The sequence below is a fragment of the Anolis carolinensis genome, unplaced genomic scaffold (assembly GCF_035594765.1).
Source record: "Anolis carolinensis isolate JA03-04 unplaced genomic scaffold, rAnoCar3.1.pri scaffold_7, whole genome shotgun sequence".
Classification (NCBI taxonomy): Eukaryota; Metazoa; Chordata; class Lepidosauria; order Squamata; family Dactyloidae; genus Anolis; species Anolis carolinensis.
Genome location: NW_026943818.1, coordinates 16765402 through 16778179, shown reverse-complemented (window position 1 = coordinate 16778179; position 12778 = coordinate 16765402). Strand labels below are relative to the sequence as shown.

The 12778-nt window shown below is 43.4% G+C and overlaps 1 protein-coding gene across 1 annotated transcript; it reads left to right on the top strand.

Annotated features, from left to right (window-relative positions):
* Positions 1–548: 548 nt before the first annotated feature.
* unc119 (unc-119 lipid binding chaperone) lies at positions 549–12341 on the top strand. The gene is made up of 5 exons (XM_062959001.1): positions 549–892; positions 9523–9636; positions 9836–9938; positions 10739–10911; positions 11017–12341. The coding sequence occupies exons 1-5, from the start codon at positions 577–579 to the stop codon at positions 11127–11129; spliced, it is 819 nt and encodes a 272-aa protein (XP_062815071.1). The 5' UTR covers positions 549–576; the 3' UTR covers positions 11130–12341.
* The last annotated feature ends 437 nt before the right edge of the window (positions 12342–12778 follow it).

Genomic DNA, 12778 nt, shown 5'->3' with positions numbered 1-12778 from the left:
CTGAATATGAATATTAATTTATTTACATGTATTTATATTCCGCCTCCATATGCAATCTGAATATGAATATATCTATACACACACACATATTTGCACACACACACGCACACATATATATACACATAAATACATCAAATACCCTAAACAGCCCTCCTCATGTGATCCTGGGCACTCTGCACATGCTCAGGAGTCCCTGTGATGCAATCTGAATATCAATATATATATTTATACACACACACACATATATATATACATGAATACATCAAATACCCTAAACGGCCCTCCCCATGATATCGAGCTCTATATCACCCATGTGGTCCTGGGCACTTTGCACATGCTCAGGAGCCCCTATAATGCAATCTGAATATATATATACCCACACACATACATATATATACATACACCCTACATCCTCCTTTTCTCCAGCATCCTTTTTCCCAGCCAGGAGGTGGCTCCTCCTCCCTCCCGCCTTGCTTGGCACTCTGCACATGCTCAGGGGCGCCCTGCCTGCCTGCCTGCCTGCTCTGGCTCCTCCCCTTTCCCCCGGATTTGCGGCGCAAAGGCGCTTAAGGGGGGATGAGCCAGCCGCTCTCCTCCTCCTCCTCGGCTGCAGATCCGCTCCCTTGTGTTCCCGGAGGCAGACGCGGCCTCGTCTCCGGCGGGAACATGAAGGTGAAGAAGGGGAGCAGCGCCGGGGCGGCGGGCGGCGGGGGAGGCATGGGGCCGGGGCCCGGGGGGGCGGCGGCGCCCTCCTCCGCCTCCTCCTCCACCTCCTCCTCCTCCTCGGGGGCCTCCTCCTCCTCCTCCTCGGCCCTGTGCAGCGAGGAGGAGCTCCTGCGCAAGGCCAGCATCAGCCCCGAGGACGTCTTGGGGCTCCCCAAGATCACCTCCGGTAAGGAACAGCGCCGGGAAACGGGGTCCCCTTCCAAGCCCACCCCTTTAGGGAAAGGCTCGCCTCATTTTGCGGGGGAAATCAAGGAGTTAAATGCAAGCCATTCGCTTCGGAAGAAGGTCCCCCCAAACCTCTCCAATTGCGCCCTGCGGTTGTCCACACTAGGAAGGAAACAAGGCCCTCTTATGGAAATAAAGGGGTGAATTGCAATCAATGGGGTCTCCTTTAAAGCTCATCCTTTTAGGAAAAGATCTGTCTCCTTTTTGGGGGGAAATAATGGAGTTAACTTCAAGCAATGGGCTTGGGAAGAAGGTCCCCCCCCAAACCTCTCCATTTGCGCCCTGCAATTTTCAAATCTAGAAACAGGGCCCTCTTTTGGAAATAAAGGGGTGAATTGCAATTAAATGGGGTCTCCTTTAAAGCTCATCCTTTTAGGAAAAGATCTGTCGCCTTTTTGGGGGGAAATAATGGAGTTAACTTCAAGCAATGGGCTTGGGAAGAAGGTCCCCCCCCAAACCTCTCCATTTGCGCCCTGCAATTTTCAAATCTAGAAACAGGGCCCTCTTTTGGAAATAAAGGGGTGAATTGCAATTAAATGGGGTCTCCTTTAAAGCTCATCCTTTTAGGAAAAGATCTGTCTCCTTTTTGGGGGGAAATAATGGAATTAACTTCAAGCAATGGGCTTGGGAAGAAGGTCCCCCCAAACCTCTCCATTTGCGCCCTGCAATTTTCAAATCTAGAAACAGGGCCCTCTTTTGGAAATAAAGGGGTGAATTGCAATTAAATGGGGTCTATTTTAAAGCTCATCCTTTTAGGAAAAGATCTGTCTCCTTTTTGGGGGGAAATAATGGAGTTAACTTCAAGCAATGGGCTTGGGAAGAAGGTCCCCCCCCAAACCTCTCCATTTGCGCCCTGCAATTTTCAAATCTAGAAACAGGGCCCTCTTTTGGAAATAAAGGGGTGAATTGCAATTAAATGGGGTCTCCTTTAAAGCTCATCCTTTTAGGAAAAGATCTGTCTCCTTTTTGGGGGGAAATAATGGAATTAACTTCAAGCAATGGGCTTGGGAAGAAGGTCCCCCCAAACCTCTCCATTTGCGCCCTGCAATTTTCAAATCTAGAAACAGGGCCCTCTTTTGGAAATAAAGGGGTGAATTGCAATTAAATGGGGTCTACTTTAAAGCTCATCCTTTTAGGAAAAGATTCGTCTCCTTTTTGGGGGGAAATAATGGAGTTAACTTCAAGCAATGGGCTTGGGAAGAAGGTCCCCCCCAAACCTCTCCATTTGCACTTTGCAGTTGTCAACACTAGGAGGGAAACAAGGCCCTCTTATGGGGGGATAAAGGGCAGAATTGTAAGCAATGGGGTCTCCTTTAAAGCCCATCTCTTTAGGAAAAGATTCATCTCCTTTTTGGGGGGAAATATAGGAGTTAACTTCAAGCAATGGGCTTGGGAAGAAGGTCCCCCCAAACTTCTCCATTTGCGCCTCGCAGTTCTCAATACTAGGAAGCAAACTGGGCCCTCTTTTCGGGGGAGGAAAAAGGGGTGAATTACAAGCAATGGGGTCTCCTTTAAAGCTCATCCTTTTCAGAAAATGATTGTCTCATTTTGGGGGAGAAAAAAATGGAAATGTGCAAGCAATTCGCTTCAGAAGAAAGGTCCCCCCCAAATCTCTCAATTTGTGCCTTGTAGTTATGAATAATAATAATAATAATAATAATGCTCTGGCTCATGAATGGGACCCTGAAGAAGGAGCAGCCCAGGAGCAAGCCATCAGAACAAATGCAATTAAGGCCAAGATCGAAAAATCAGCTGATGACCCAAAACGCAGACTGTGCAAGGAAACTGACGAAACCATTGATCATCTCCTCAGCTGCTGTAAGAAAATCGCACAGACAGACTTCAAACAGAGGCACAACTATGTGGCCCAAAGGATTCATTGGAACTTATGCCTCAAGTACCACCTCCCAGCAGCAAAGAACTGGTGGGATCACAAACCTGCAAAAGTATTGGAAAATGAACATGCAAAGATACTGTGGGACTTCCAAATCCAGACTGACAAAGTTCTGGAACACAACACACCAGACATCACGGTTGTGGAAAAGAAAAAGGTTTGGATCATTGATGTTGCCATGCCAGGTGACAGTCGCATTGACGAAAAACAACAGGAAAAACTCAGCCACTATCAGGACCTCAAGATTGAACTTCAAAGACTGGCAGAAACCAGTGCAGGTGGTCCCGGGGGTGATGGGCACACTGGGTGCCATGCCAAAAGATCTCAGCCGGCATTTGGAAACAATAGACATTGACAAAATTACGATCTGCCAACTGCAAAAGGCCACCCTACTGGGATCTGCACGCATCATCCGAAAATACATCACACAGTCCTAGACACTTGGGAAGTGTTTGACTTGTGATTTTGTGATACAAAACCCAGCATATCTATCTTGTTTGCTGTGCCATAATAAAATAATAATGGATACAGAATCCAGGTATACAGAGGGAAGACTGTAATGATTTTCAATAATAATAATAGCAACAACAATAATTACACAGTGTTGTTGGGTGTAGACATCGAGATGCTTGCCTGTTCTTAAGGTGAAAAGCACACATCTGCGTTTTAGATGGATTAGGAATCAGCTGGTTTTGACTGTAATAGGCAGGAAGACCACCTAAGGCTTCGGAGAACTTCTGTTCAACAATTTCAAAGCTTCCTGCTTGGGCGGTGATGGCACGATCGTCAGCATAGATGAAACTCTCTGTCTCTTCTGGCAGTGGCTGATGTTCAACATGGATGGAGCAAGCACACTCCCCTGGGGCCAGCCGTTCATCTGTTTTTGCCATCTGCTTCTCTGACCCTGGAACTCAACAAAAAAGCTTGTGTTTTGTAGCAGATTTCCAACTGATCCAACTCATGAATACCCAGATGCCATGATGAATGAAGCTCCAGGACCCATAATTTTTACTATGTTTCTCACAATGTTTGTTTCTCGTCAATGCGACTGTCACCTGGCATGGCAACATCAATGATCCAGAAGATGTCATCAGGAATGTCTTTGCTTGCTTTGATGAAGACGCAACAGGATTCATTCAAGAAGGCTACCTGAGAGAATTGCTGACATCAATGGGAGAGGAGCTGTTCAGAGAGACACCAGTGGACAAAAAGGGCCATTTCAGCGACACTGAGTTTACACACATCCTTAAACATGGAGCTACGGTGACTAAAACAGAACTCTTCCCTCTCTAGTTCACTTGTGGTTATTTGAGGAGATTTTTTTTTCTGGTCGAACCTGTTGCATGCATTTAGCTTAAAAGCTCTTGCCTTTCTTGATGTATTTATCTATACCAGGCCATTATGGCACACTTTGCACTGCTGTAATCAGGCTGGCAATAGGGATTGTGATTGTGATGAAAAGAATTGGAAGGCAGAACCAATGGCTCTGAGGGCCATGGGAAAAAAAGTCTCATTTTTTTTTTTGGTTTGGCTGGATTTTTACATTTTGTAATAATTCCATTTTGAAATAAGGTTGTGATATCAATAAATAATTTATACCTCGTTTTATTTATCCCGAAGGAGACTCGCAGCGGGTTACAAGACGCATTTATTGCCAGCCCAAAAGAAAATGCGGGCAGTGTTTGAGACGTATTCAGCTTGTTTGGGTGCAGTTTTGAAAATCTAAGGAGCATGGTTCAACACGTGGCTTGACTTGCCTGACTGTTGTTTCGGGGATTGCTCTTCCCAGGGCAAGAGCCTGGATCCTTCCCAAATTGGGATCGTCCAGACGTTTGGGACTTCCCGAACTGGAAGCAGCGGCTTTAGGGGAGACAAGCCCAAACATTTAGGGAGGACCAAGAAAGGACAACAAAGACTGTGAAGTGACCATTTCCACCCCACTTTTTCCATCCTGCAAACTTTCTCTGTCCCGATCTCCGTTCGGGGATTAAGCAGCAGGCGACTCCTTCTGCCGGCTCTCCGATTGCCCGGATTAATTCTCCTGGCTGCACGCAAAGAGAGAGGCCTTCCTCGGTAACGGAAACCTGATTAGCCCGGATGAGGAGAGAGAGAGGACTTTCTGCCCAGCGTCTCATAATTCGGTCACTTGAGAATTCAGGTTTTATGCTCTCCTCCTCTTTTCCATCCCAGTCATGGCCTATGAGACTCCGGTCTTTATCAATGGCCCTATATGGGTGCAAACATTAGTGCTGTTGTATATACTAGACATCCCAGTGTTTCTGACTCTCTCAATTGGTTTGGAATTTGCATGACCCTGCCCACTGCCTCTACCATAACCCTTTCCTACTCTTTTCTATGGCACACAGCAAACCGAGGAATTGATCAGCAACTGAACATACTGTAGAAGTTTGGGGAGAATTCACCATGATTTATAGGAGTTGTAGGTACTGGGATGTATAGTTCACCTGCAATCCAAGAGCACTCTGAACTCCACCAACAATGGACCTAGAACTCACTTGGCATACAGGATCCCCATGACCAACAAAAAATACTGGAGGGATTTAGAGGAGTTGTAGTTCATCCACATCCAGAGCTCACTATGAATCCAAACAATTATGTATCTGGACCAAATTTGACATGCATACCTAGTATGCCCACATTTGAATACTGGTGGGTTTTGAGGGGAATTGGCCTGGGCATTTTGGAGTTGTAAGTACTAGGATGTATAGTTCACCTGCAATCAATGAGCACTCACTTCCACCAAAGATGGAATTGGACCAAACTTGGCACACAGATCTCCCATGCCCAGCAAAAATCACTGGAGGTCTTTGGGAGAAATTCACCTTGATTTGGAGGGCGTTGGACTAGATGACCCAACTCAAGGATTCTATAGTTCTATTATTATGATTATGATTATTAGTAGTATTAAGCAGAAGTTGGACAGCTATCTGTCAGGGATATTTTGATTGTGCTTTTCCTGCATGGCAGGCAGTTGAACTAAATGGCCCATGTGGCCTCTTCCAACTATTATTTTATGATTCTATGAAATAGTAGCATGATGGACCTTTGGAAGGTAGAACTATACATAGATTATATTTGCATGCTTTGCACCGATAAACTGCAATACAGGGGCCAATTTTGACTCCGGAGCCTTTCCATCATCCGTTTTTCCTTGGCGGATCAACCTCCTATTTTTAGCTCTCCTGTCCCCGTTTCGTTTGAGCCGTGGCAACCGCTAATGAACTTATCTTAACCAAATCCCTTTGAGGTGAGGCATTATCTCCTTGTTCCCCAGATGGGTTTTGGCGTGTGTTTGTGCGTTGGTGTGAGGAGGATTCGCCAGGTGTCCCTGCGTCATTCAGGTGGATTTTTCTTTTTTTGCAGCCAGAAGCTTAACAAACCACCAACTGTTCTCTGCACAGAGTCAACAGCAACAGATATTATGGACTAGTTCCATAGGTTTTGATTCATTACAGCCTTCCCTTTGTATCCATGGATTTTGCATCCACTGATGATATTATTATTGACACAACGACATAGTCTGACACAGCAAACAAGACAGATAGGCTGGATTTTGTATCACAAAATCCCAAGTTGGACACTTCCCAAGCGTTTAGGACTGCGTGATGTAATTATTGTTGTTGTTGTTATTATTATTATTATTGGAAATCATTACAGTCTTCTCTCTGTATGCACGGATTCTATTTCCACTATTATTATTATTATTATTATTATTATTATTATTATTATTATGACACAGCAAACAAGATAGATATGCTGGATTTCATATCACAAAATCACAAGTCGAACACTTCCCAAGTGTCTAGGACTGTGTGATGTATTTTCGAATGATGCGCGCAGATCCCAGCAGGGTGGCCTTTTGCAGTTGGCAGATCGTAATTTTATTATTATTATTATTAAAATCATTACAGTTGGTTCTTTGTATCCCCAGATTCTGCATCCAAGGATATAATTATTATGATTATTACTAAAAATCATTACAGTTGGCTCTCTGTAGCCACAGATTCAGCATCCACAATTATTATTATTTGAAAATCATTACAGTTGGCTCTCTGTATCCACAGATTCTGCATCCACAATTATTATTATTTGAAAATCATTACAGTTGGCGCTCTGTATCCACAGATTCTGCATCCACAATTATTATTTGAAAATCATTACAGTTGGCTCTCTGTATCCACAGATTCTGCATCCACAATTATTATTATTATTATTATTATTATTATTATTATTAAAAATAATTAGTTGGCTCTCCGTATCCACGGATTCTGCATCCACAGATATAATAATAATTATAGCGTCATCCCAATCATCCCTCTGTATCGAGATTCTGCATCCACAGATATAATAACAATAATAATTAATAATAGTGTCATCCCAATAATCCCTCTGTGTCCACAGATTCTACATCCATGGATGTATGTTTATATGTGTATGGGTTCGTTGAGACTCAAAACCCCTTCTTGCCGTTTCAGTTTTGTTTCAATACTTGGTGTTCCCCAGATTCTGTTTTCTATGCCTTTGGCTATAGCGCTGACACAGCCTTAGAAAGACTGCCTTCATTCACAAGGGCTCTTCCCAGTTCTGCGTTCGAATCCAGGGAAATGCTTCCTGGCCTACTTTTGGATGCCTTTCTTCGCCTTCTAGGTCTTTCTGGGTCTCTTCATGGCTCCGACAACGTTTTCGTCTTAGATCTGACAGCTTTTAAGACAGTGCCTGACCTCGTCGGTTGGTTACTCAACCAAAGCTGGTTAAGCAACAGACTTGTTTGGTGACCGCGATGCGGAGCAAGGTGCAGATGGGGCTTTTCCGCTGTGCTAATCCCTTCCTTGTCCTCTAATATTAATAACAACAATAATAATCAGCAGCCATGCAATTGGGTTGGGCTAGATGACCTTTAAGGTCCCTTTCCAACCCTAAGAATCTGAGCCAAAGTCACTTTCCCCAACTTTATCTCTCAAGAATAATAATAATAGGATATTATAATAATAATAGTGGTATTGAAAAGTTTGGAAATGTGTCCCCTAAGGATGCAGGGAGCTGCATTGTATGTCGAGGATGCCTATGGAACATAAATGAATTTCTTATTTCGACTTGGGTCCCCACTCCAATGTGTCTCACTATAGACGTGTCAATATTCCAAAACCCAAAACAAAGCACTTCTAGCCTTGCACACATATACATCAGTGACACTGTCTCCATGGCAACCTTGGCCCAGTATTGTTGCCATGGTAACGACCGATCTCTACGGTTGGACCATCTCCCAGAATCCCAGGTTGGAATAGCATGGCCAATCTATGTACTGCAGATCCCAGAATCTCCAACCCAATGACCATGGCAACTCGAGATGCAAAGTCCCGGCCTATGGCCCATTTCGACAAAAGTCCATTTATGGCCCGCAAAGCTGCTTATCGCTTTGACTGTCAGAGGGCAAAGCCTCTTAACACGGCAGAGGCGACCCAAGGGGGCGTGTATAAATTAAGCAAATGGGTGTGCCTGCTTTGCATAATTAATGTGCCTGCTCTGGGCAGTGCATTGAAATAGCATTGCGGTTGCAACTTCCACCAAAAAGGAGGGGCAGATATAGTCCCATTCGCCTGCCATCATCATTTGAGTCCCAATCAAGAGATAAGAGTGGATATACATTGTTAACAGCATTAGAGTCTCAAGCAAGAGATAACAGTGTGATGATGATAATAATGATGATGAATAGGTATGTATATAGTCCTTTCTGTCATTATTAACAGCATTAGGGTCTCAATCAAGAGATAAGTAAGATATTAATAATATTATTAACAATAACAACAACAAGGAGGTGTAAAGATGGGCCTGTCTGTCATTATTAATAGTGTTAGGGTCTCAATCAAGATATAAGAGTATGATATTAATAATAATGGAGGAGGTATGTGTATATATAGATATAGATAGATAGTTCTGCCTGTCATTAATAGCATTAGGGAGATCAAGAGATAATTATTAACAACATTAACAACAACAACAACAGCAACAGCACAGCAGCAACAATAAGGAGGTGTTGGGATGGTCATGTCTGTCATTATTAATAGCATTAGGGTTTCAATCAAGTGAAAAGAGTGGATAATAATAATAATAGTAATAATAATAATAATAATGGGAGGAGGCGTGTATATAGTCCTGCCTGTCATTATTAATAGCATTAAGGTCTCAAGAGATAAGTGGGATATTAACAACAACAAGGTGTGGAGATGGTTGTCAGTCATTATTAATAGCATTAGGGTCTCAGTCAAGAGATAAGAGTGGATATAAATAATGACGACTATTATTATTAAGAGGTGTGTATATAGTCCTCCTAGCCTTTATTCATAGCATTAGGGTCTCAAGAGATAAAATGGGATATTAATATTAATGATGATGATGATGTCATCATGTAAGTTAATAGTAATATAATATGTATTATTATCTTTCAACATTTGATTTTATTGATTAATACTAAGGTAATATTGTCATAAGTTAGTATTAATATAATATTATTTGTTAATATTGATATAATTCATATCAACCTGCCAAAATTGGGACTCAAGGCATGGTACAAGGCCAGGCTTGATGGAGTTGTGGATTCCAACTCTATGAAGTTGTCAGATTTTTCCTAAACGAGGCTGTTTTACCCTTCCTTCCAGATTATTTATGCACTCCAGAGGAGAACGTGTACAAGATAGATTTCACTCGCTTCAAAATCAGAGACATGGAGTCCGGCACCGTCTTGTTTGAGATCACTAAACCCCCAGCTTCAGGTATATTTCCATCTGTCGTTCCTCAGAATAGGAGCCATTTTTCTGGGGAACTCCCTGCCACAGGAAGTGAGCTCGATCTAGTTTTTGCTCCCATTTTGGGGGATATACTTCCAATATATTTCGGAGCAATGGATGGAGCCTCCCTGCTCAAGAGCATGTCTGTCTCTGTGTCAACATCTCTTTCTATTTTGTGTTCCAGAGCGCGAGCACAGCAACAAGAAGGACATCGATCCCAATGCCGGGCGGTTTGTGCGCTACCAGTTCACGCCGGCTTTCCTTAGGCTGCGGCAAGTCGGAGCCACGTAAGTTGCTGGGATGCCTTTAAAGGCTTTCTTGGTGCAACTCTATATCAATCTTGGTCTAAAAGTCCTTCCTTTCAATAGGATTTGCTAGTATCCACAGTTCCGTTGATCTAAAATATGTCACCTCTAGGCATTTCCTAGGTCCTCTAGTGCAACTCATGTCAGGTAGAAAATTCTGTATTGGATAGAAATGCATTGCATATAACTCCATTGTGTAAAAATACAGTTCTAATGGGCATGTGGTCACAGCACATTCCACTGAAAAGGTTAAGAAAGTAGTGGTCCTGGAGGGATAGCTGAGTCGTTTTCTGTGATCCCTAGAGGGAAGTAGCTTGTATGTGTATTTTCTTTTTGCCGTGTGCTTGCTCTCTGCCATCTTTGACGCTTTGCCATAAACTCTCTGCATCTGTAACCCATCACCATCCTCGTGCTGTGAGTGTCTTGCTATGGTTGTATCTCTATGTAGTGATAACAGACCTTTAAATAGTATGTAGCAATGACTGAAGAATAAACCTCTGAAGGAGTTTGGATGAAAGCCAGAGCTCAAGTGTGCTTATTCAAGCAGTGAGTTATAAAACAAGGTCAGAGGCTGGGATATGAATCTCTGCTAACTGTAACCAAGACTCTGCAGTGTCTTAGATCAGAACTATTAGCTTGCCTTTGAAACTGTCCCATTGCGCAGCTGGGGGAAGAAGTGAGAGGAAGAATTCATGTGTCTGCCTAGCAGGGTGTTGTGTGTGTTTTTCTCCCCCTTGCGACAACTCGGTGGTCTCCTCACACCTTTATTTCTTTTTTTCCAGGGTGGAGTTCACAGTGGGCGACAAACCCATCAACAACTTCCGCATGATCGAGCGGCACTATTTCCGGGACCAGCTCCTCAAGAGCTTTGACTTTGAGTTCGGCTTCTGCATCCCCAGCAGCAAGAATACCTGCGAGCACATCTATGAGTTCCCCCAGCTCTCCGAAGACCTCAGTGAGTAGCGCCATTCAGTTTCTGGAACCCCAAACATGGCGGCAAGTGCAACCAACACTCCTTCCTCCTTAACCGCATTTCTTCCTTTCTTTCCTTCTTTCCCAGTCCAGGAAATGATCATCCATCCCTACGAGACTCAGTCGGACAGTTTCTACTTTGTGGACAACAAACTGGTCATGCACAACAAAGCCGACTATTCCTACAGCGGTGGGCCGTGACCCAAGAGAGACGTAGTTCCCTGTAGGAAACGGGCCCCAGGTCCCGTGTGTTGGCGTCGCGGAGGACTTCGGCGGTGCGGAAATGGGAGTTTTGCGTTTAGTCTGAGCTTCACGAGGAAAGACCCCGTTTCCCGCCTCTCCTGTCGTCCTCAAAAATCATAGCACTGTGTAGGACAAAGGTATATTTTGAGTCTCGGATCTTTTGGGACACATTTCCCCCCTTGTTTTGTCGGATTTCGGCTCCTTGGAGGCTCCCCAGAGCAGAGACTTTGGATTCGGATTCCTTCGCTCTTTGAATGCAAAGCACAAGGGGGAGTACTGAAAGAATCCATTCTGTTGTCTGCCTCCCCCCAATGACTTAATGGTCTCTGTGGTGTTGGAAAGAATCAAAAAGTCTTGTCCAGGGACATAATAGATCTCTCGTTTTGGGGGGATTTATGGGGGAGCACTTCTCAGTTACTGTGAAAACACGAGATCCCCGTTGATGTTGTTGGAAGGATAGGGGGTCCGTATGTTAATGTCGTATTCGTTTTCGTCTTCCTTGCACCTCGAACAGCCTGATAAGCTGATATTATCCCCGATTTGCGGTGTATTCATCATATATTCGTAATTTACGAGGGGTTTTTCTCCAAAATGCTCTTCCGTTGACGCAAGTGTTCAAACCTATTTTCCAAGTTTTTATCATTTTTCCCTTTCCTTTGCCAATAGGTTCTCCTTGACTTTCCATGTAGAGTAAATACAGCAGATAGTTGGCCCTTTGAATGGAGATTAAGGGAAGGCGATTTCACCCTGTTTAATTTTTCTTTTTGTGTGTGTTCCTGTGTGTTTTGGCTCAGTATCTGCATTTGTGTGGGTCCAAACGAAATGTATAAACTGAACGTCCTTTCACCAGAAATTCTCCCAAAATTGCGAGAGGGATACAGAGAGAAAGACCCCCTTTTTCAATGCAAATTCAGCTCCAGGCATAAAATGATTGAACATAGGGACTATAGGTTTTGTAGTCCCATCGTTTTTGAAGGGTTTCCCATTGAAATGAAGGACTCTCCAGAGATAGTGTTGCATTTTGTTTTCTAGTTGGTCAACATTAATAGAATGCTATTTAATAAATCAGAATGGAAGGGTTTTATTTGCAGCCGGCGAAATGGGGTTCTATATCAGGGGAAAGAAATCCTAAATGTACAGAAAAAGAAATTAAATAAGATTATGATGAAACTTTTTTTGTTTGTATGGATTGTACAGTTGTCTGTCTGTGTGTGTGTGTGTGTGTGTGTATGTATATGTGTGTGTGTGGTATCTATATATGGTGTATATATATGGGCCAGCTAACACCTCCCAACAAAGGATTCCCCCAGAGAGAAAATTGCCAGGCTTTGAAGCTGAAAGGTCATTAAATGCTAAGCATTCTGGCTAATTGCAGTATTCATACTTGCCTCCAATAGACAATATTTCTTTCTCTCACCCTGGACATTATTCCACAGGGATATAAACCCCACTTGTTTGGCTGCTTCCCACCTAGGGGAATTCATTGTTGGACAGCATGAATAGCACTGAATAGTTCGCTTATGGGTACTTCATCTACACAGACAGTAGAAGAACAGAAAATATTGCAAAGAACAACATATACATACAGTGCTATTGTATACACACAT